Genomic DNA, 23274 nt, shown 5'->3' with positions numbered 1-23274 from the left:
AAAGTGGCCGTGAGTCTGCCGCGGTAGCGCCGCCCTACTTTATCATGGCACGACAGTGGGATTCAGGCCGTCTCCCTCCGTACTGTCTGTGTCAGCATGTGTGTCATGGTCGCGCAGGGTCTGCACTATCGTTTCCCAAGCCTGCGCCGCCTCTAACGCCCGTTCATCTCGTCTTCGCTTCGCCTGTTGGAATCTTAGCGTGCTCTCACTCCCCGCCCATTTAAGCAGTTCATTGCGCCATTTATCGTCCGACGGACCAACACGCGCCTTCCAGTGTCTGGTAATTTCCCGTTTGGCTAATAGTAAACCCAAATCGATGAACTTACTGGTAATTTTAGTCTTAGGGGTATGCGGAAACCAGTGTAGAAGTCCCACCTCCACGTCCATCCGTAACGATCTACCAGTTACCGCGGTCAGCGTGTCCCCTACTATCGACCAAAAGGAGGCCAGCTCAGAGCAGGACCATAGCATGTGTATAAGGTCCGCTCCGGGTGCTCTACATCTAGGACAGGCTGCCACCTCCAGACCAAAATACTGCTGTAGTTTCGCCGGGGTCAGATAGGCTCTATGCAACACATAGAAATGGACCAACTGGAAGCGTGCATTCCTCGTCCCCTTCCAGGCCCTCTGCAGCAGCTGGGACCATGTGGTCTCTGGAATTTGCAAGAAAAAAAAACCCTGATGACTTCATGCACACTCCATTATGGCAATGGCTACTCCCACATTATTCACCAAAGATGTCCCTGTAGTTGATATTTGCTGAGTGACCAGATGATCATCCTTAAATTCTCTTGCTAAATATTACTGGCTCACAGCCCAATCACACTGTGATGCTTGCTAGGGCTGTGCTGCATGATTTCCTAGATTAATTCTCGGTTCCTGCCTGCCCGGAGAGCATTGCTTTGCAACTCATTTAAAAGGTGAGGCATCTGTGTAGAAGCACAAAAAACCTACTCCTGAAACCTCGTAGATTCCGGAAAGAGAAAACATACAAGCTCTCCTTCTCTGGAAGGGCACCCAGGATTTGGAACGCGCTCCCGCCTGAAACTAGGCGGATCTCCTCCACTGCACTCTTCAAGAAAGAGGTGAAAACCATCCTTCTGGCCAAGATCTCCTGAACATGATTGGTGCTGGATCAGAGACTCTGCATTGCTTTGTATCACTGTTCACCTTGTCCTCTGGCACTATACCTCTAACTTGATGTTGTCACTACCAATATATGATACACGTTGATTCACTCTCCAGATGCCCCCACTCAGTGTTCTCGCTACACTAAGACTTTGGTATAAACCATCCACACACCCAAGGAACACCTGAACACCCCTGTAGTGGGATCAATGACTTGTGCCGTCTTATTTTACTTGTTTACCTGACTGTATTTTGATATGTTTTATGTATGTTACTATTACCCCACCATGTTAGCGACTACTATACTGCTCCCATTATCTCTGTTCACTCCTACTGCCACTACCCTGTCTTTGTGAAGCGCTCTGATATCTGTAAGGATCTTGTTCGCGCTATATAAAACTTTGAATAAATAAATAAATAAATAAAGATGTATTCATCGGAAGGAAAAGTTTCCTTCTGTAATAATACTTCTGGTGGAAACTTTGTCTTCCTTCCTATTCCTCACCACCTCTTTCTCCTCCCTAGTGAGTTTGTGCTGTTAGAAAAGTTTCTGTGTATGCCAAGATATTGTGTGCTTTATTTGTCTCCACATGCCTCGATGTGGCATGGGAAAAGTATCAAGAACTGATGCCCGAACGTCAGATGGTGCTTCATATACTCAAATGTAGTTCTACCATATGTGGGCAGAGTGGTAACTGAGGCTGCATGACGCAACCGTAGCAAAACTGGAGTTCTATTGCTTGGGAACGTTTCCATATCCAATTAGGTACCTTTAGCATATTCATATGGTGAGAAGTCTGTGTGAAGATTATGCATCCACCCGAAATATAATTACAAAAGGTAAATAACGTTTTCAGATCGTAGACAGGGAGAGAAGCAAGATGTGTCTATGACACATCATGGGTATCTATCAGGAGCGCTTTTAGTAGTACATGTCAGTAGGGCCAATCAGGATGCTGTTCTGGAATTTATTACTGAAGCCCTCACTCTAACTTCCCCTTTCCCCAGGTAGAGCAGTGGTAAGGGCATTACCTGCTGCTGTCCATCGGTTCAACAGCTGAGGGTGAAGTTCTACTCGATTGCCAACTAGTGCACCCAATTTCAAAGGTCCTAATTCACTAAGCTTTTCCCATAAGTTAGCCTAATTTTACACTTGGAAAATCAGCAGGAAGTAATACCCAAGTTAATTACTTGCAGAAATGCTTTTGTGAATTGGTTCTACACCCACAAAAATTATCTTTAGTTTGAGTAAGTTGATCATAAAATCTATAGTAAGTCCCGCTTCGATTCCAATATCACCGGAGCATCTTTTGAAGTCCCAGGGGGCTGCTGACACCGGGAGCGCATTGGGCCATCGGGAGCACGCACTAGACAGTGCAAACTGCTGTCTGCTGGTGGCTGCGGGGTCGGGAGCATGCGAGCACGGGACTCCAACTCCCAGGAGTCCGTGCATGCCACACCTGTGCACGAGACCGCCCACCCTCTCACCGGACAGTTAAAGCATCTCGCGGAACCCGCTGGCGCGGGTCCCGCTTCGATTCCAATATCACCGGAGCATCTTTTGAAGTCCCAGGGGGCTTCTGACACCGAGAGCGCATTGGGCCATCGGGAGCACGCACTGGACAGTGCAAACTGCTGTCTGCTGGTGGCTGCGGGGTCGGGAGTACGCGAGCACGGGACTCCAACTCCCAGGAGTTTGTGCATGGCACACCTGTGCACGAGACCGCCCACTGGACAGTTAAAGCATCTCGCGGAACCCGCTGGCGCGGGTCCCGCTTCGATTCCAATATCACCGGAGCATCTTTTGAAGTCCCAGGGGGCTGCTGACACCGGGAGCGCATTGGGTCATCGGGAGCACGCACTGGACAGTGCAAACTGCTGTCTGCTGGTGGCTGCGGGGTCGGGAGCACGCGAGCACGGGACTCCAACTCCCAGGAGTCCGTGCATGCCACACCTGTGCACTAGACCGCCCACCCTCTCACCGGACAGTTAAAGCATCTCGCGGAACCCGCTTTGATTCCAATATCACCGGAGCATCTTTTGAAGTCCCAAGGGGCTGCTGACACCGGGAGCGCATTGGGCCATCGGGAGCCCGCACTGGACAGTGCAAACTGCTGTCTGCTGGTGGCTGCGGGGTCGCGAGCACGGGACTCCAACTCCCAGGAGTCCGTGCATGCCACACCTGTGCACGAGACCGTCCACCCTCTCACCGATCCGTTATTACAGAGCAAAGGGCCCGCAGCGCGCGACGCGCGCGGGAGAAGCCCGGGACAAGGGCGGGGCCATCTGCGGCCATCAGAGGCCAGAGGAGGTAGGGACGGGGCCATCCCCCTTGGTTTTGATCTAAGAGAGGAGGAAAAAATAACAAAGGTACTGATTTTCTTTGCCTGCCCCCCGCTTTCTCACAGGTCCTTCCCATTTGTCTCCATAGTGGACTCGTGGAACTGTCCTATTTATGTGCAGATGATGCTGATATGACCTGCAAGGGGGATACCAGAATATTCTCCCCCCAGAGTGACTTGTTCAGGGGAACGATGGATCATTACATAAAGAGGGTAACGCTCCCCATTGTTAGAGAATTATAGAGAATAGAGCAATCCCCAGTCATGGAAAGCCTTCCTACTACGTGCTCTCCCTCACAGACCGCCAATGTTGCTCAAAATATATCACTACTGGATGAACTAAACATAATGTGTAAATCCACGTATGCTCCTGTGGAACCAGACAATGTTCAATTTACTCCCCCTATCCACGCTATAATAACAACTACTTCCCGATCTAACAGTCAACTTCAACCAACCCATAGCACACAGGTTACTCCCCTTTTAACACGACCAAAAGAAAAATCGCTATCTGCAGTTACCCCTCAGATCATTATTGCTAAAAGGAAGAGAGATGGGTCTAAACAACTGGGGAGTCAGGCCAAACATCAGAAATTGAACCCAAACCCCCTACCGCACAACACTCCTAGCAATGCCATATCGAATGCCCCTATCCATGCTTCTCTAATGGCCTCTATAGAAAGTATGATTAAGTCTATAATATCCCCGCTGATTGACAAAATGGCAAGCTTAGGGGACAGGCTCACGGGTGTTGAAGAAGCAATCAAGGCCAATTCACTTCTGGTAAAAACTAAGGCAGTATCCACTCAGCCACAGCGCCTAGCCCCCATAGAAACGTTTGAAACCTTCACACAAAGTAAGACCTCCCGCAACCAACTAGCAACCCCACATGTGAAAAGTTTTAATCCTCCTGCTTCAACTGTACGGAGTTCTTACCCTAGAGTAGGGCCAAACAGAGAATTGACATTACATAAAGGAAAAGCCGTTACTCATGAGAATATGTTATTTAAAACCAAGCATCTACACTTGCCGCCAGAGGCCGCTACTATTGTGTGTGTCCTTTCGGGAGTACCAGAGCTTATAAAGGGGAAACACGAAAGTCATCTGGACCTAAGAAACAAGGTTGTGTTTTGGCTAACCAAAAATAGACCCCTACCACCCAGCATCGATGGCACCATACTAAATGTCAGAAGGGTGGGTTGGCTAGGACCTCTTCCTAAGGATGTAGCAGGCGACTTGGTTCTTGTTAAATTCAGATCTAAACACGTTGTTCCATTTCTCCAATCCTGGCAGCCACAAATAGGAGATGGTCCTATATCTATCTGGAGCATAAGTGACTTTTACCCTAGATCATTATATGTCCCGCCCAAATGTCAAAAAGCAGAGAGCAACCTTTTGATGGTCAGGAGTGGTCTTGTATCGAGTGGCCGTATCATCTCCACGTCTAACCAATTTGATTTACTATTTCGCTCTAAAATGATTAGCTGATTTATTTTATCGATTTGATTTTATTGTAACATAAGTAATTTTGATGAAATGCACTGATGTATTTTTATGTACTGTTGTTGCTTTTATGATTTTTATATTGAAATCGAATAAAGCTAAGATTGATCTATAGTAAGTAAGTGAAAAAGTATTGTTTCTGATTAATTAAAACCATTACAAAAATAAAATTGAATGCGCGTTTCATCAATAAAAAGTCTTAAAAGAGAGATCTTATTTATTAGAAGATATAACAGTTATAAAATAAGGGTTTGAGGAGTGTCCATAGTTCCTTATGTTTTGTCTGGGCCACCGACATCTTGGTTTGTTAGTTTAAGCACCACTAGTTTCAGGAATTTCACCAACTTCCCATTTAGTGATGGAAGTCCTGGGTCGAAGCATGCAAGTACTGCTTTTTTCCGTGTCCATATTCTATGTTCATTAAAGGTTGTTTTTAGGAGAGCTACTCTTTCCTCTTTTAACTTCGAGCATGAGCATAGCAAATGTTCGATGTCTTCTATCCCTGCACCGCATAACCTGCATGTTGTCCCACAGTTCCTTTTCAGCCATGGTTGTAGATGTGGTATGGCTGGTAGGATTCCTAGCCTATGTTTTAAAAAGGCTTCTTTTGATTTCCTGCAATACCCCAGTCCAAAGTAAGCCTGTAACCCGGGTGATTTGTATGTACTCAGTCATCCAGGCGTGGCACCTATGGGCAAAGGTGGCTTTGTCCTCTATAAAAGAGAGTCTCTTTATACTCTTATTTACCACATGCTTAAATTGTGCGTGCGGTAGTAAGGTTTCCCATAGTTCATTTAGTCTGGTAACAGCCAGGGACACCTCTAATTACTTTTTTCCCGGCATTTTGGAGCGGCTGCACAAATCTTGCCAAAGCTGATGGTTCAGTGTGTTCTCCGGTGAATTCTTTATTTTGTACCAACACTTAATGTACGATCCTCTCCTTGCTAACAGTTGTTTCGTTAGTCCAAATTCTAGCCGAATCTGGGCTTGTGAGGTACAAGGTGGCAGATTTAAGAGGAGTCTGTACGATTTTGATTGTGTCCAGCATTATCGCATCTGTACCTCTTAATGCTTCATTAATGCTTAATGCTTCGCTGCCATAGGTAATAGATGACTGTATTTTAACTTGGGCAACACGGAGCAATGGTAGGAGGGTGGGGCCGGTTAACTTAGTTTTGAGTTGTTTAAGTGTTGTCGCAATCAGCATACCTTTTCTCTTTGTGGCCTCAAGGTGGTTTAAGAAGCGGCCTCCTTTGTTGACTATAATGCCAAGATATTTATATTCAGAGCAGTTCGCGACGACCTGTGTTCCAAGGAGCCAGGAGAGGGACTTTTTGTTCCCAGTTATTGACAGTACTTTGGTCAATCTATAATATTTATTGCACTCTTAAAGCAGGCTTCTTTTTAAAAGTTGTGAAATTACATTGTTAATGTAGTAGCCTAGAAAATGTATCCAAACCAATGAGTCCTCTCCGGAGCAAACCAAAGCTTTCCACTGTTGAAATACCCACATCTTTAATTGCTGGCAAGGGCACGTTTTAAAGATTGCATCTGTCAAACTGACAATTCCTAGAAAACTATTAATGGTTATTTTGATCCTATTTTCCCTATTTGACAAGTATATGCAATTTTCCATAGTTTATGATTCAGATGCACCTGATTCAAAGACATTGACGGCGATTCTTCAAGTCAATCTCCTGTTTGATCTGACAGCCTCGTACATACTGTTGCTGCCGTATGGCAGATGAGAGCCCATCAGTGTTTTATGAGAACAAAGGAGCTAACGTGAATGTTATGTTGCTAAGATAAAATATATGTGTGTATATATGACTTTGTTTTCACGTTTGACTTTGAAGGATTTTGAGGCTTCAGGAAATGGCTAAGTATGTGGCATCTTAGCTCTTTAATAAGTGAAGGAATCAGCACTTTTAAAGTTCAAATACAAATAAAAGCGACTGCAGGATCATCATAAAAAAAGAAAAATATTTGGATAAACAAACCGCAGCTGTTTTCAATACATTGACACTCTTTGATAGTGCTCCCTGGGAATTGCAGTGTTCATGGACTACGGTGATGCCTAGTAGTCTGTGATATGGCTGCTATCATGGGACTGTTTTGCTTACGTGTGAACAATGCTCTCAAGGAGCCGAAACACGTCACAACGAATATTTTAAGCAACTACGACACTGCGTAAGTCTGTGTGGCATTCTTCTTTCAAGTGGGAAAGAAGTGTATTTGGATATATATATATATATATATATATATATTGTAAACACCGGAATCCCCCAGTCCTCGGGATACACCTTCAACGAGAGCACACAGAGCCAGTATCTCGTGGTTAAGCCAGATTTATTAGAATTTCTCTGCAAAAGCAATGAGCTCACAAACGCGTTTCGGCGTTGCCGCCTTCGTCAGTGTGAGCGCGCGTTGGCATTACACCATTTTTTAAACACCAGCACAGTAATCATCTGTCACGTGTTGATCACTCAACAACACAAAAGAAGGCACATGAAGTTCGCCGAAAATTACACGGCGGCCATCTTATAATGGTAACAAAAAAAATGTATGGAACCAAATTATAAGACAATATCCATAATACCTTGGATAACGCTGTATGAAAATAACATTCAAATTATTTATATGTTAAATTCAAGCTATTTACAGATCAATTAGAGAAGTATTGCAAATTCATTCATTCTCTTTGAATACATTTCAACTCATAATATAAAGTATACTATGTGTGTCACATAAGTAGGTTCTGATTACACCTTAGATGCCTTCTCAACTCATATTAAACCATACATCGGTATACTCAGGAAAGGTTCACACATCAAAATTTCACGTGCGTAACCTGCACCGTTGTCATGCCCTGAATGGGCTAAGAATCATAACAAATTCATTCACAAAATATATTTACAGTGTAATGGAGAGAAGTAAGCATTCCTCAGTGAATATATACAACATCCAGGATCCAAAATTCTAAGAAAACAACACCTAGAGTAAGGTGGGGTGATTAGATATGTGTCCACATCTCTTCCTCATTATTCATCCCACCCGGGGCCTTGGTCTGAAGCTGGATAATGAATCTTGATTCCAAGGTTCTCAATTTTTTCACCCAATTGCCCCCTCTCTCTGTTCTGACCAACTGATCCAGTATGAAATATGTCAGTAGGTTGCTGTTGCTATTGTGTTTCTGCTCGAAGTGACGTGCTACAGGGTAATTGGGGTCTTTTGTTGTAATCGCCCTCATATGTTCGAGAACCCTCAATTTAGTAGCTTTTATAGTGCTGCCTATATATTTCAGTCCACAGGGACAAATCAAGCAGTACACTGTATAGTCAGAATTGCAGTTGAGTAATTTGGTGATCTTACTCTTTGTTTTCTTGCCTGGGATGTGATATTCCTTGACTTTCTGAGAATTTTTACAGGCCTTGCACTTCATGCAGGGATAGAAGCCAGAAACAGTACTCTTTCTCTTCCTCTTTTTATCATAGTGGCTACTCACCAAGAAGTCTTTAAAGGAATTTCCCTTCCTATAGGTGACAAGGGGATAATCAGATACAGATTTGCCGATTACAGGGTCTGCTTTCAGAATCCTCCAGTTCTTCCTTAATATATTAAAAATTTCTGGGGATTTATCTGAAAAATCCGTAATTAATCGGATCTTAGAATCTGTGGATTTGACCGTATCACTTAGTAGGTCGCTCCTCTCTATTTGGTCGCTTTTCATTTCAGCTCTATCTAGGATCCCTTGCCCATAGCCTCTCTGTGTAAATCTCTCTCTTGCCTGTTCCTTTGCTGCCCCGAACTCCTGTTTAGTGGAGCAGTTGCGTTTCAAACGCAAGAACTCCCCAAGGGGAATGTTATTAATGACACTGCGCGGATGATAGCTCTGTGAGTGTAATATAGAATTACCCGCAGTGGGTTTTCTATATACCGCTGTTTGAATAGATTCATTCTCCACATAGACCCGAAGGTCCAGGTAGAAAACCTCACTCTTACTGATATTGCTGGTGAATTTTAGATTTAGACTGTTCTTATTCAAGTCAGCAATATATTTCTCTGCTTCCGACTGTGGACCACGCCACACCAAAAAAAGATCATCGATGTAGCGGGTCCACAGAACGATGCTATTCATCCACTTCTCATTCTCCCCCGCCCAGGCCACGTGCTTCTCCCACCACCCCACGAATAAATTCGCGTAGCTGGGGGCGAAGCACGTGCCCATCGCGGTCCCCTGCAGTTATAGATACAATTTACCTGCGAACAAAAAAATATTGTTACGTAAGCAGAAGTCCGTAAATTCTATCAGCATATTGTTGTGGCTTCGAAATTTGATCGGTCTATTGTCCAAAAAACTCCTCATTGCCAGCAAACCATCCTCATGCCTGATGGAAGTATACAGGCTGGCAATGTCCAATGTTATCAAGACCATGTCCTCTTCCCATTTGACATCCTGTATAATCCTTAAAAAGTCTTTCGTATCTTTCAGATACGAGCTGAGATCTTTTACAAATGGGGCAATGAAAGTATCAATGTAACTAGAGGTTTTTTCTAGCAAACTCTCTTTCGCAGACACTATCGGTCTACCAGGAGGCCATATCTTGCTCTTGTGAACCTTCGGTAGGTGATAAAATGTTGCAATCTGTGGATGTTCACATTTTAGATTTTCCCAGTCCTTTAAATCCAAGATTCCTTCATCTTTCCATTTCCCAATCATATCATGGAAGGTCTTGATACTCTCAGTATATTTCTCTCTTTTGATCTCAATGTAATGCTCTTTCTTATTCAATTGGGAGAGTGCCTCATCCTCATATTGGTTGCGATTCAAAATAACAATGTTCCCACCTTTATCACTAGGTTTAAAAATGATGTTGTCATCTTCTCTTAGATTTTGAATGGTGGCCCAATCCTCCTTGCTTAAGTTCCTCCTTTTCCAATTGAATGGTTCAGACTGTAGACCTTTAAGTTCTTCAATAACTATTTCTTGGAACGTATCTATTCCATCATGGGGTGTTCTAGGATTGATCTTGGATTTAATCGTCATCTCACTCTTACAACCCTGTTGAATTATTCCACATTCTTGCAATGTTTGTGTGGGTTGTACCTCCCAATCCTGGGAATGACTAGTTTCAATCAGAGTTTGAGCCACAGCTAAGGCTTGTAGATCTTTGCCGGTTATTGTTGCTAGTGGGTCACTATCACCAACTGCACCTGCTGCATACCTGGTGTCAGCCTTGGGGTTCAAAGTATGTATTTTCTGTAACTTCATCTTCCTGATAAACCTAAATAAGTCAATCCGTGTCTGAGTATAATCATACATTGGGGTAGGGCAAAAAGATAATCCCAATTGCAGTAAATCCTGCAATTGGGATTATCAATATATATGTGTGTATGTATATGTGTATATGTGTGTGTGTATATGTGTATGTGTGTGTGTATATGTGTATATATGTGTGTGTATATGTGTATATGTGTGTGTATGTGTGTGTGTATATATGTGTGTGTGTGTGTGTGTGTATATATATATGTATATATGTATATATATATGTGTGTGTGTATAAGTGTATATATGTTTATGTATGTATCCGTCTAGACATTATAAAAGCAGCGCGCCACATAGCTATTAATAAGGCCGTCAGTTGGTTTGGAACCCAATTTCTTTGCAAACCTAAATAAGGCCTCACGAGTTTGTTAAAAAAAACTTTTTCTAACCTCTATGAGATGGTGCCAAGAGCCTTTTTGGTCAAATTGAACTCCTAAAGGAGAAAGTAGGTACATAAAGCAACTTATCAATAAAACAGGGTTTTAAAGGCGGATCAGTTTTTCCAACCACCATAACATGTGAATTAGCTGTATTTGTCTTTAGGCCCAGGTCACTCATACAAGCATGAAATCTATTTAAAAGTTTTGCAAGCCTATGCCAGTTCTGGAAACCAGTACACAATCATCAGCATAAAGCAGAACGGGAAGACTTCTAGAACTGACCCTCGGTACATCAGCACTCCCCTGATTGAGATAACTCTCAAGATCATTTATATATAAACCAAACAAAATAGGGGCTAAAACACACCCTTGTCTTACTTCAATCCTCATTTTGATAGGTGCAGTAAGAGGGTGTTTAATGTTTAAAATGAGGTGTGACACCAATAAAGTCTAAAGAGGCATTTTGTTTGTTAGGTGGGTGAATCCCAGTAAAAAGATGGTAATGTTCGGCCATGAATATTTTGCCTTTTCTCTTCTGGGTCTTCCCCTGCTTGACTAACATGCCAGTCGATCAAAAGTGCTTACTTGCGATTCATAGAAAGAACATTTGCCTTACATTATTATACTCTGCAATGTGATGATCAAGTATTTCTTGAATATATTTGCATTATTTAATCTTAAATGCTGATTGGTATGTCTTGCATTATTTGTTATTGATTTCCGAAAAGTTTCTTGAAGGTTGATAAGGTGTTTCGTTTATTATTGTTCAAAAGAAAACAGTCCTGCACAATGAAAATAAGTGTGAGGGCATCACCCCACTCTTTGCTAATTTATTCTGCGAGTTTCTATAACCCTGAAATGAGGTTATAAACGTCTAGGGCAAAGACAGGCGAGGGAGAAAGTAGATCTTCACACCTTGCAACAGCCGGACAGACTGCAGATTCGTATCTCTGATTTCAATTGATAGTTACAGTAGAGGAACATATACTTCGTCTTCTTGCTGGCTAAGTTTAGTGGTACAGTTGGCCTTGTAGGACAAGAATAGCCGACCATGCTGTTATTTCAAACTCAAGACTTCTTTTTCAAACTAGTATGAACCATCTCAGAGACTTCAAAATAGGCTTTTATTTTCTGCTGTACTAGAAATAGCTTCATGCTTGGCCTGGTAGGTGGGATGCCCGCCGCACCGTGACACTGCCAGCACGGCAAATAATCTGCAGTTGAACTGCAGCGCTGGACAATCTGCTTTGCCGCTGTATAGTGGCATTGGAATGCTGCCCCTGTTTTGGAGCCTGGCGTGCCCTGACCTGCTGCTACAGTGCAGCCTGCTGCCTTGTTAGGCCTGGCAGGCTAACTGAAGTGGTGAGCACTGTGGGGAGGCCTCCCTCCCTGCACCTACCTGTGTCTCGCAGCGGCACAGACCTTCAGAGGTCGGCTCTTCTGCGTCCGGTGACTACTGAAGTGCTTGCGGCCTCCCAGCGATCTGCCGGAGATCCTGTCGGGGGCGCGCTCGTTCTGCCTAGGATCGAGTTCACTTGGCCTAGACCTGTGCACCCTGTGCACCCACAGCAGCCTCACAAATATTGATTCCAAGATAGATGCATTCACTGAACGATGGGATCACATGAGCTACTGCCTGGACAAGCACTTGATCACCTAGAGCAGTTGAAACTGTGAGTCTCAGACTCTGAGGATGGAACAGCATCCAACGGCAAGCGTGTCCTTCAGATGGGAGAAAGTTCTTGTGGTCCTCAAGGGGAAAAATGAGTAGCTTGAGGCACGCTCAAAAAGAAATAACATCAGAGTCCTAGAACTACGTCCAGACTACTGCCCTGACTACAGCCAAGAACCAAACAAAAATGTCTCCATAACTTATTCAGCGAACAGCTGAATGCGTTTTTCTCTGTAGAGTGATCTCTGCTACCTGGGGCCCAGGCCTCCTCCCCCATGTACACCAGCGCCGTCCATCATCGCCCCCCTGTTGCACATCGGATCCGCAACATTAGATGCATTGTATGAGAAAAGGAGAAACTCCACTACCAAGGTAACAAACTGTCCTTTTACCTTGACTTTACACAGGCTGTACAAGCTGCGCGCACAAGTTCCTCCCCATTAAGCGTCTCCTCACAAAAACTGACTTAATATATGACCCCCTTTACCCGACCAAACCTCACATCCTGCTAAATGGCAAGGCACACTATTCCATTGACCCCAAACTTGGAATGAAATTCGGCTGCAAACATCCCTGTATGTTGGGCACCCCTGGTTCTTGGGCTGCCCAACCCACAGGCATGTTTCAGAAACTGAACTCAGGAGTCATCTCTGTATGAACGACTGATCCTAATCACTCATAAAGTGTCGGGCTCCTGCAGGAAAGAAGGATGCACAATTTTGCCAGCACTGCGCACTCAATAGCGGCAATCTTTGAGGGGCACGCATGTTGCAGCAGCCTGCACCTCTCTGTAGTAGGAATTCTCCCCCCTGGTTTAGGTCACCCAGTTTCCGCAGCCCACGGGTCATTAGCTGATGTATTGTCCTTTTTAGGTCTCGCGCCTAGCGTTGCCCTGCGCAGCAGTGCTCGCGCAGCACGAGGCATTTAGTAGGTGAAAAACGGGGTTTCAGCACTGACCTAGGAATCGCAGATGCTCGTGCGTGTGCTTTTCCTTTTGTGCTACCCCATTGGCCTTAGCTTGCTTCTTATCATAAAAGACTGCACGCTATTGGCTTTAGGCTGGCGCATTGCTCCTCCCATGGCCTATTGGTGTCTATTACGCGCACGAACCTCGTAACAGACACCAATAGGCCGTGGGAGGAGCAACAATTATCGTGCTCCGCTACGGGCATGCTAATAGAAATTACATGCTTTGCTGTGACGCATGCGCGTTTACCAATTCTGGGCTTGTTTGTTTCCCCTATCGCTATCGCTTTCACTTGTGAACAGTTTCAAGTTAAATGACGGCATGCTTTAACAAACAGCAAACAAATGCCATTTACAGTTTGTAGTTGTTTTTATCGCTGTCGCTTTCACTTGTGAACAATTTGAAGTTAAGTGACGGTGTGCTTTAACAAACAGCAAACGAATGCCATTTACAGTTTGTAGTTGCCCGACATAATTTTACTTTTTTTATTAAACATTAGGGACGGTGTAATGGAACTTGTGAACGACGTGTTATTTAAAGCAGGGTTGGTATTAAACACCTATTAGCATTTTTTGGCTTTAAATAATGAGATACATATATAATAAGCATTAGAAGTCGAAATAAATAGCAAAATGAAGGTATGCAAACACGCACACACACAGACCCACAAAGCTAGAAGCAGTAACAGACATGCAGGAAGAACGATGCACTGATAATGACGCACTGAAAGAGACGGAGCAATAGAAATGTGCATACACAGAAGGACATACACAAACGGACATACAAAGATGCACATATTAAGATAAAAATGCAAAGACAAAATGCATACACTGAAACAGAAATGTGTAAACAGGAAAAACTTAAACGCGCATAAATATAATTATACACACATGGAGATACTGATGTGTACACAAACAAGTAGATGCAAACTAAGTGACAGAGACACCTAAAGACATTTATATACAAAGACACACACATAAACAGGAAGGTATACTGAAGCACCCAACGTACTCACATATACAGGTGCAGCTACAAACCAAGGGACACAAACCCAAACAAAGACTCTGAAACATAAACCTACACAGAGGCTGACACAGAAGTGCAATGTTCAAAAAGACACAGCGTATTTGTAGGATACCCCTCACACACCAAGTACTTATTTGATGTCATGCTTCATCATTGGGGTCTTCCCGTTCTAGCTGCAGGACGGGGTGTGCTGCGACTCACGGAGACGTGGGAGCACTTTTTATGAGAAATACTATGTGTTTGGCAATTGTTGTTATTGCACGGTGAAAAGAATGTTAGTGTGAGGGACCATGCGAGCGCAAAATAAGCACGCAAATGTTACTTTTGGTTATGTTTGTTCTAATGTGGACTACATTAGGTCTGTGTTTGCATGTTCTTCTGTGTATATGCCCCTGTCTAAAGAGGAATGTATAGTCAGGCACAAAATGTACTCACATATACAGGGGCAGCTATAAACAAAGAGACACAAAGACAGAGACATACTCTGACAAACAAACATACACAGAGGCAGACTTATACACACACACAGGCTACTCAACGTATCCCCCGGCTTTGTTCCATGCATGCCGCCTCTAAGGGTCATGTTCTACTCGACACCACCTGTGCTATGCCCCATACATGCCATCTCTAAGGGTAATGGTGTACTGAGCAGTACCTCTGCCATGTCCCATACATGCCATCTGTAAGGGTGTAATGGTCTACCTGCCAGCACCTCTGCTATGCCCCATACATAAACAAAAAGAATCCACACAGGAACGTTTCTAGAGTGGTCCCCATTATGGTGGGGAGCACACAGTGTTCTTTAAATACCCCTCACACACCAAAAGGACCCTTGGTGTCATGCTCCATCATTGGGGTCTTCGCACCCCTCTACGGGATGCGGCATGCTACTAACCGACGGAATACGTGGGAGCACTAAGGTTTTGACTATGTGTGGTGTGAGAAGGGGTTATGTCATTAAGTGAGTGGTGGGTTCGAAAAAAGTGAAAAAATTAAAAAGGGCCTGGCACGTGAGGTCTAATACATTTTAATGGGCCTCCGTGCTGGCACTATTAAAAGGGTGGTGTTGAGGTGTTTTGTATGTTAATGTACAACACCTCATGAGTGCGTCAACATGTTTAGAATCTGGGCTTCTTCTTCAGGACGGGGTTGCACAGATCCCCACCTTACTCACGTCAAAATGTCCCTGAACATCACTGTTAAACCTAATTTAGTTTAATTTGGCTATCCGAGGCTAGTGTGTGCCTATTTTTTTTATTTGTAGATATCTGCAATTTATACCTGTAATGAAAAGAACACACAAAAGAAAGAAACAAATGGCATTATAGTTGTGAAATATCCAAATGCTGGTTCAGTGACCTAGTAAAATGTGAGGGCAACACTGCCTAATAATGTCATCCTATTGCTGTGAGGTGCCCTGAAAAGGAAAAAAGACAGACACAAGACATGCACACATGTAACATAAAACACACACTCTATTCAGATATCTGTTGGGATGGTATAATGCTCAAGAGGTTAAATGAGTCACTCTAGTATATATACAGAAGTAAAAGAAGGTGGTGCATACTTGCTGCCAATCAAATTGTTAGCACCATGAGCCTCCAAACGGTAGGGGTGTGGTGCTTAATAGCAACCTGAAATAAGGCAGAAACATAAAAAACAAGAAAACACATTGATGTAATCCAGTTTGTCTTCGTATGACTTACTTAGTGGCTTGGCAGTTCGGACTGGACTGTTCCCATGAGGCACAGGGTCAGACTGATTTGCATATGGCCATGTCTGAACTGGGGTGGCAGAGTGGGCTAAAGAACGGTGATGGATTAAACCCAGATCTGTTGACTGGGTGTGAGTGTTTGATTGGTTCAGATGCTCCGTTCATCACCACCCCCTTTTGTACCGCTTTGTTCGCCATAAGTTGGCAAGGTATGCTCAGACGTGAGTCCCTTGCTCACTTTGCCACTGGATTCAAGCAAGCCTGGCTGAACACGGCTGAAATGCCAGAAACAGGTCCTAGGATGCTTGTTTCCGGCCCAGGGAAGACGTGGCTTGGCAGTTCGGGCTGGACTGCTCCCATGAGGCACAGGGTCAGACTGATTTGCATATGGCCATGTCTGAACTGGGGTGGCTGAGTGAGCTAAAGAACGGTGATGGATTAAACCCAGATCTGTTGGCTGGGTGCGAGTGTTTGATTGGTTCAGATGCTCCATCCATCACCACCCCCCTTTTGTACCGCTTTGTCCGCCATAAGTTGGCAGGGTATACTCAGACGTGAGTCCCTTGCTCACTTTGCCACTGGATTCGAGCAAGCCTGGCTGAAGACGGCTGAAATGCCAGAAGCCGGTCCGAGGATGCTTGTTTCCGGTCCAGGGAAGACGTGGCTTGGCAGTTCGGGCTGGACTGCTCCCATGAGGCACAGGGTCAGACTGATTTGCATATGGCCATGTCTGAACTGGGGTAGCAGAGTGGGCGAAAGAACGGTGATGGATTAAACCCAGATCTGTTGACTGGGTGCGAGTGTTTGATTGGTTCAGATGCTCCGTCCATCACCACCCCCCTTTTGTACCGCTTTGTCCGCCATAAGTTGGCAGGGTATGCTCAGACGTGAGTCCCATGCTCACTTTGCCACTGGATTCAAGCAAGCCTGGCTGAAGACGGCCGAAATGCCAGAAACCGATCCTAGGATGCTTGTTTCCGGTCCAGGGAAGACGTGGCTTGGTAGTTCGGGCTGGACTGCTCCCAAGAGTCACAGGGTCGGGCTGGACTGCTCCCAAGAGGCACAGGGTCAGACTGATTTGCATATGGCCATGTCTGAACTGGGGTGGCAGAGTGGGCTAAAGAACGGTGATGGATTAAACCCAGATCTGTTGACTGGGTGTGAGTGTTTGATTAGTTCAGATGCTCCGTCCATCACCACCCCCTTTTGTACCACTTTGTTCGCCATATGTTGGCAGGGCATGCTCAGACGTGAGTCCCTTGCTCACTTTGCCACTGGATTCAAGCAAGCCTGGCTGAAGGCTGCTGAAATGCCATAAACCGGTCCTAGGATGCTTGTTTCCAGTACAGGGAAGACGTGGTTTGCCGTTCAGCCTGGACTGCTCCCATGAGGCACAGGGTCAGACTGATTTGCATATGACCATGTCTGAACTGGGCTGGCAGAGTGGGCTAAAGAACGGTGATGGATTAAACCCAGATCTGTTGACTGGGTGTGAGTGTTTGATTGGTTCAGATGCTCCATCCATCACCACCCCCCTTTTGTACCGCAGATTCTAAACATGTTGACGCACTCATGAGGTGTTGTACATTAACATACAAAATACCTCGACACCACCCTTTTAATAGGGCCAGCACGGAGGCCCATTAAAATTTATTAGACCTCACGTGCCAGGCCCTTTTTAATTTTTTCACACCCACCACTCACTTAATGACATAACCCCTTCTCACACCACACATAGTCAAAATCTTAGTGCTCCCACGTATTCCGTCGGTTAGTAGCACGCCGCATCCCGTAGAGGGGTGCGAAGACCCCAATGATGGAGCATTGAGACCAAGGGTCCTTTTGGTGTGTGAGGGGTATTTAAAGAACACTGTGTGCTCCCCACCATAGTGGGGACCACTCTAGAAACATTCCTGTGTGGACTCTTTTTGTTTAAGTAATTGTATTTGGGGAGACCGAATCCACCCCATTTCATCTCTCATCTCCCTTTTTGTTGTATTTATGCCCCATACATGCCATCTCTAAGGGTAATGGTGTACTCCGCAATACCTCTGCTATGCGCCATACATGCCACCTCTAAGGGTCATGTTCTATTAGGCAGCAACTGTGCTATGCCTCATACATGCCACCTGTAATGGTAATTGTCTACTTAGCACCACCTGCATTCATCACCTTCAGCTCTTTTGCACACAATAGTAATGAAAACTTAAAAACAAAATGCTAAACATAGACAATCATGAACAGGAACAACACGTGCAAAAGGCTCCAATTTAGTCATTGTGGAAGTAATGACGCTATTGGTTTCACTTTTACTTTTCTAACCTCTTCTGTGATCTGAATGTCTTTAGTTACCATTCTCCTACTTAGCCCATCCGGTATTATTTTATTTCTTTTTCTAATCTTCTTTGTCCTTCCAATGTATTAAATTGCCATCCTCCGAATGTGTCTAATTACCGTTTTTTCTACTTTGCCGGTCCATTATTACTTGTTACTTTTATATTTGCAACAATGTTTTAAGATTTAATTCCGCAGTGTCATGAACTGTTGGTAATTAACACATTAGTAGCAGTTTTGGTGCAAAAATGCTAACACGTAAACTATTGCTACTTACTAAACAAGTAAAAAAAAAATACACTGCAGCACGTAAATAAATAAATATAATCCTAAAACAAAATATATTACAAAATTATCAAAATGTTGGATATATCCATTAGTTCCAATAAAATATATACAAAACGAAAGCTACCTTATAAAAATGTTTAAAAGCTTTACTTAAAATTTGCTCTGGTGTTTCTGTCACTGTGTATGCTTCTATATATGTGCATCTCTGTCTGTGCATCTTTAAAATGGATTGGTCAATGCATGTCTGTCTGTACGTATCTGGCTGTATATTTCTGTTTCTGCGTCTCCATATAAGACCTATCAAATAATTAGACGATGCAATCTTCATATTCTTTTATGTTTCAAAAAAATCTGACTTTCAAAATCAATACGTCTTACAATGCAAAGCATTATCACAAAACTTAAAGTAAAGTAAAACTAATCACCATGGGCGTCCGCAGAAATGTTTCCAGGGTGGGGCAAATTTTTAACTTCATCACCATCCCCCTTGCACCCTTCTCCCCTTTGCCTTGCACCCTTCTTGCCCTCCCCCTTGCACCATTCTCCCCCTCCCCCCTTGCACCCTTCTCCCCCTCCCCCTTGTACCCTTCTCCCCCTCCCCCTTGTACCCTTCTCCCCCTCCCCCCTTGTACCCTACTCCACCTCCGCCTTGCAACCTTTTCTACCTTGCACCCTTCTCCCCTCTACCATGTACCCTTCTCCCCTCTGCCTTGTACCCTTCTCCCCTCTGCCTTGTACCCTTCTCCTCTCTGTCTTGCACCCTTCTCCCTTCTGCCTTGCACCCTTCTCCCCTCTGCCTTGCACCCTTCTCCCCACTGCCTTGCACCCTTCTCCCCTCTGCCTTGCACCCTTCTCCCCTCTGCTTTGCACCCTTCTCCCCTCTGCCTTGCACCCTTCTCCCCTCTGCCTTGCACCCTTCTCCCCTCTGCCTTGCACCCTTCTCCCCTCTGCCTTGCACCCTTCTCCCCTCTGCCTTGCACCCTTCTCCCCTCTGCCTTGCACCCTCCACCCCTCTGCCTTGCACCCTCCACCCCTCTGCCTTGCACCCTCCTCCCCTCTGCCTTGCACCTTCCTCCCCTCTGCCTTGCACCCTCCTCCACTCTGCCTTGCACCCTCCTCCCTTCTGCCTTGCACCCTCCTCCCCTCTGCCTTGCACCCTCCTCTGCCTTGCACCCTCCTCCCCTCTGCCTTGAACCCTCCTCCCCTCTGCCTTAAACCCTTCTACTCTCTGCCTTGCACCCTTCTACTCTCTGCCTTGCACCCTTCTACTCTCTGCCTTGCACCCTTCTACTCTCTGCCTTGTACCTGTCTCCCCTCTGCCTTGCACCCTTCTCTGCCTTGCACCCTTCTCCCCTCTGCCTTGCACCCTTCTCCCCTCTGCCTTGCACCCTTCTCCCCTCTGCCTTGCACCCTTCTCCCCTCTGCCTTGCACCCTTCTCCCCTCTGCCTTGTACCTTTCTCCCCTCTGCCTTGTACCCTTCTCCCCTCTGCCTTGCACCCTTCTCCCCTCTGCCTTGCACCCTTCTCCCCTCTGCCTTGCACCCTCCACCCCTCTGCCTTGCACCCTCCACCCCTCTGCCTTGCACCCTCCTCCCCTCTGCCTTGCACCTTCCTCCCCTCTGCCTTGCACCCTCCTCCACTCTGCCTTGCACCCTCCTCCACTCTGCCTTGCACCCTCCTCCCCTCTGCCTTGCACCCTACTCCCCTCTGCCTTGCACCCTTCTCCCCTCTGCCTTGAACCCTTCTCCCCTCTGCCTTGAACCCTTCTCCCCTCTGCCTTGCACCCTTCTACTCTCTGCCTTGCACCCTTCTACTCTCTGCCTTGCACCCTTCTACTCTCTGCCTTGTACCTGTCTCCCCTCTGCCTTGCACCCTTCTCTGCCTTGCACCCTTCTCCCCTCTGCCTTGCACCCTTCTCTTCTCTGCCTTGCACCATTCGCCCCTCTGCCTTGCACCCTTCTCTTCTCTGCCTTGCACCATTCGCCCCTCTGCCTTGCACCCTTCTCCCCTCTGCCTTGCACCCTTCTGCCTTGCACCCTTCTCCCCCTCTGCCTTGCACCCTTCTCCCCTATACTTTGCACCCATCTCGGCCACCCCCTTGCACCCTTCCCACTCAATGGAGGGGGCTGCCACCTGGAACAATGCCACCATTTCCAAAGCATGATGGACTAGGGCCTGCCCTAACTGGGCCCACACCGGACACACTGGCGATCCAGGGTGGGGGCAAGTGCCCATGCTTGCCCCCTCCACAGACACTCATGCTAATGACATTCAAGCTTTGCCTGAGCAAAAACGAAAGTAAAAGTGTTGTTCATTAACCACTTTGTTGCAAACAGTAACTTCACGCACCCATTTGTGCATCATGTGATTTCATGTTATATATATTTTTTAATTTCTCTTTGCTACCATTGGCTATTTGTTACTAGGCAACTCTTTCTACAGCAAATTAATTGCTTTTCGTCTATATAACCTCCCTAAAATACATCTTTCCTAAAAGCTGAGTTTATACAGATCTTCAAGTGTATCGTGGCAGTTCTGCAATTCCTACTTGGACAAGCACATCATACTTCGACAATTTCAGTAAGTGGATTTTATCTTTACAAGCATCTTTTTATATAGTTATAACTTTTTCCATTACTTTATTTTAAAAACATTAGCTAGCTAACAATTCTATACTTTTTTGTGCATTTGTCCATGTATATAAATATTTGCATTTTAAATTGATCAAATAATGTTGAGAGCATTTCTATAATTATTTTTACTTTCCGATATATAAACACTGTTTATTTTTATAAATCTACAGCTCAAGAAACTATCGAACGACAGCACTACTGTATCGTTCCCGATAACTATTGAAACACTGCTATCAAAAGCTATAAGAACTCTGGTAAGTGCATTACTGACTAAAGTTATCGTATGTACGTACAACAATATTTTAGCAAGATGAAAAAAACTTGTAAGTAAATTACTAACATATAGACACACACCTGCTGCTCAACGTCTACCCCCCCCCCCCAATTATGCTCCATACAGGACACCTCTAAGGGTAATGATGTACTCTGCACCACCTTTTCTATTCTCCATACATGAAACCTCTAAAGGTAATGGCATAGTCTGCACCCCCACTTCTATGCTCCATAAATGACACCTGTAAGGGTAATGGTGTACTCGGCACCACCTTGTCTATGCTCCATACATGCCACCTCTAAAGGGAATAGTCTACTTGCATTACCTCTGCTATGCTCCATACATGCCACCTGTAAGGGTAATCATCTACTCAGCACCACCTGCACTCATCACCTTAAGTACTCTACATTTATGTTTCTTTTTCAGAGTGTGTCTGTCTTCGTGTCTCTTTCTTTGTAGCTGCTCCTCTATATATGGGTACAACATATATATATATATATATATATATATATATATATATATATATATATATATATATATATATATATATATATATATATATATATATATATATAATATATATATATAGGAGTAACTACAAAGAAAATACACAAACACAAACAAACACTCTGACAAAGAAACATACAGAGAGGTAAACAAATACATACACACAAGTTACTGAAGGTCTCCCCAGCTATGCTCCATACATGTCACCTCTAAGGGTAATCATCTACTTGGCACTATCTGTGCTATGCCCCATACATGGCACCTCTACGGGTAATAATGTACTCGGCACCATCTCTGCTATGCCCCATATATGCCAACTCTAAGGGTAATAATGTACTCGGCACCATCTCTGTTATATCTATACATGCCATCTCTAAGGGTAGTCGTGTACTTGGCAACAGCTGTGCTATTCTCCATACATGCTACTTATGAGGATAATGTTGCACTGAGTATCACATCTGCTATGCCCTATACATGCCACATTTAAGGGTAATCGTCTATTCAACACCACCTCCCGATACTCCATACATGCCACCTGTAAGGCGAATCGTCTATTTTCACCACCTGCAGTCATTACCTTCAGCTGTACTTGCGTCGTGTATTTTAAAAAAAAACTTCCCGTCAGTGCACTATTCACTGCTATGTGCTCACACTACCTGCACACTGATGTATATTCCAAGAAATAGATGCACAAACACTGACACAAACACCTACAGAAATGTATATACAAAGACACACACATAAACAGGAATGTATAATGAAGAACACAACCTACTTACATATAGAGGTGCAGCTACAAACCAAGAGGCACAAACACAGACTTTGAAAAATAAACGTACACCGAGGAAAAGACACAGAAGTGCAATGTTCAATAAGACACAGTGTGTTTGTAAGATACCCCTCACACACCAAATACGCATTTGATGCCATGCTTCATCATTGGGGTCTTCCCGTTCTTGCTACAAGACGGGGCATGCTGCCACTCCCGGAGACGTAGGAGCACTTTTTTCAAAAATACTATGTGTTTTGGAATTATTATTGCATGGTTAAAACAATAATGGTGTGAGGGACTATGTGAGCGTACAATAAGCATGCATATGTTACTTAAGGTTATGTTTGTTCTTATGGGCGCTAAATTAGGTCTGTGTTTTCATATTCTTCTGTGTGTCTGCCCCTGACT

The 23274-nt window shown here is 44.7% G+C and overlaps 1 protein-coding gene across 2 annotated transcripts in view; it reads left to right on the top strand.

The window, feature by feature from the left end:
* The window catches only part of LYST (lysosomal trafficking regulator), a 3192287-nt gene that overhangs the window by 381438 nt on the left and 2787575 nt on the right, over positions 1-23274 (top strand). The window contains exon 7 of one of the 2 annotated variants that reach the window (XM_078648812.1): positions 21484-21567. The exons of the other annotated variant lie outside the window; for it this stretch is intronic. Coding sequence (XP_078504938.1) covers positions 21484-21567 — 84 coding nt within the window. The remainder of the gene's footprint in view (positions 1-21483; positions 21568-23274) is intronic. 2 annotated transcript variants of the gene reach the window in all.

This window comes from Lissotriton helveticus, chromosome 6 (genome assembly GCF_964261635.1).
Source record: "Lissotriton helveticus chromosome 6, aLisHel1.1, whole genome shotgun sequence".
Lineage (NCBI taxonomy): Eukaryota > Metazoa > Chordata > Amphibia > Caudata > Salamandridae > Lissotriton > Lissotriton helveticus.
This window is presented reverse-complemented; position numbering and strand designations above follow the sequence as displayed.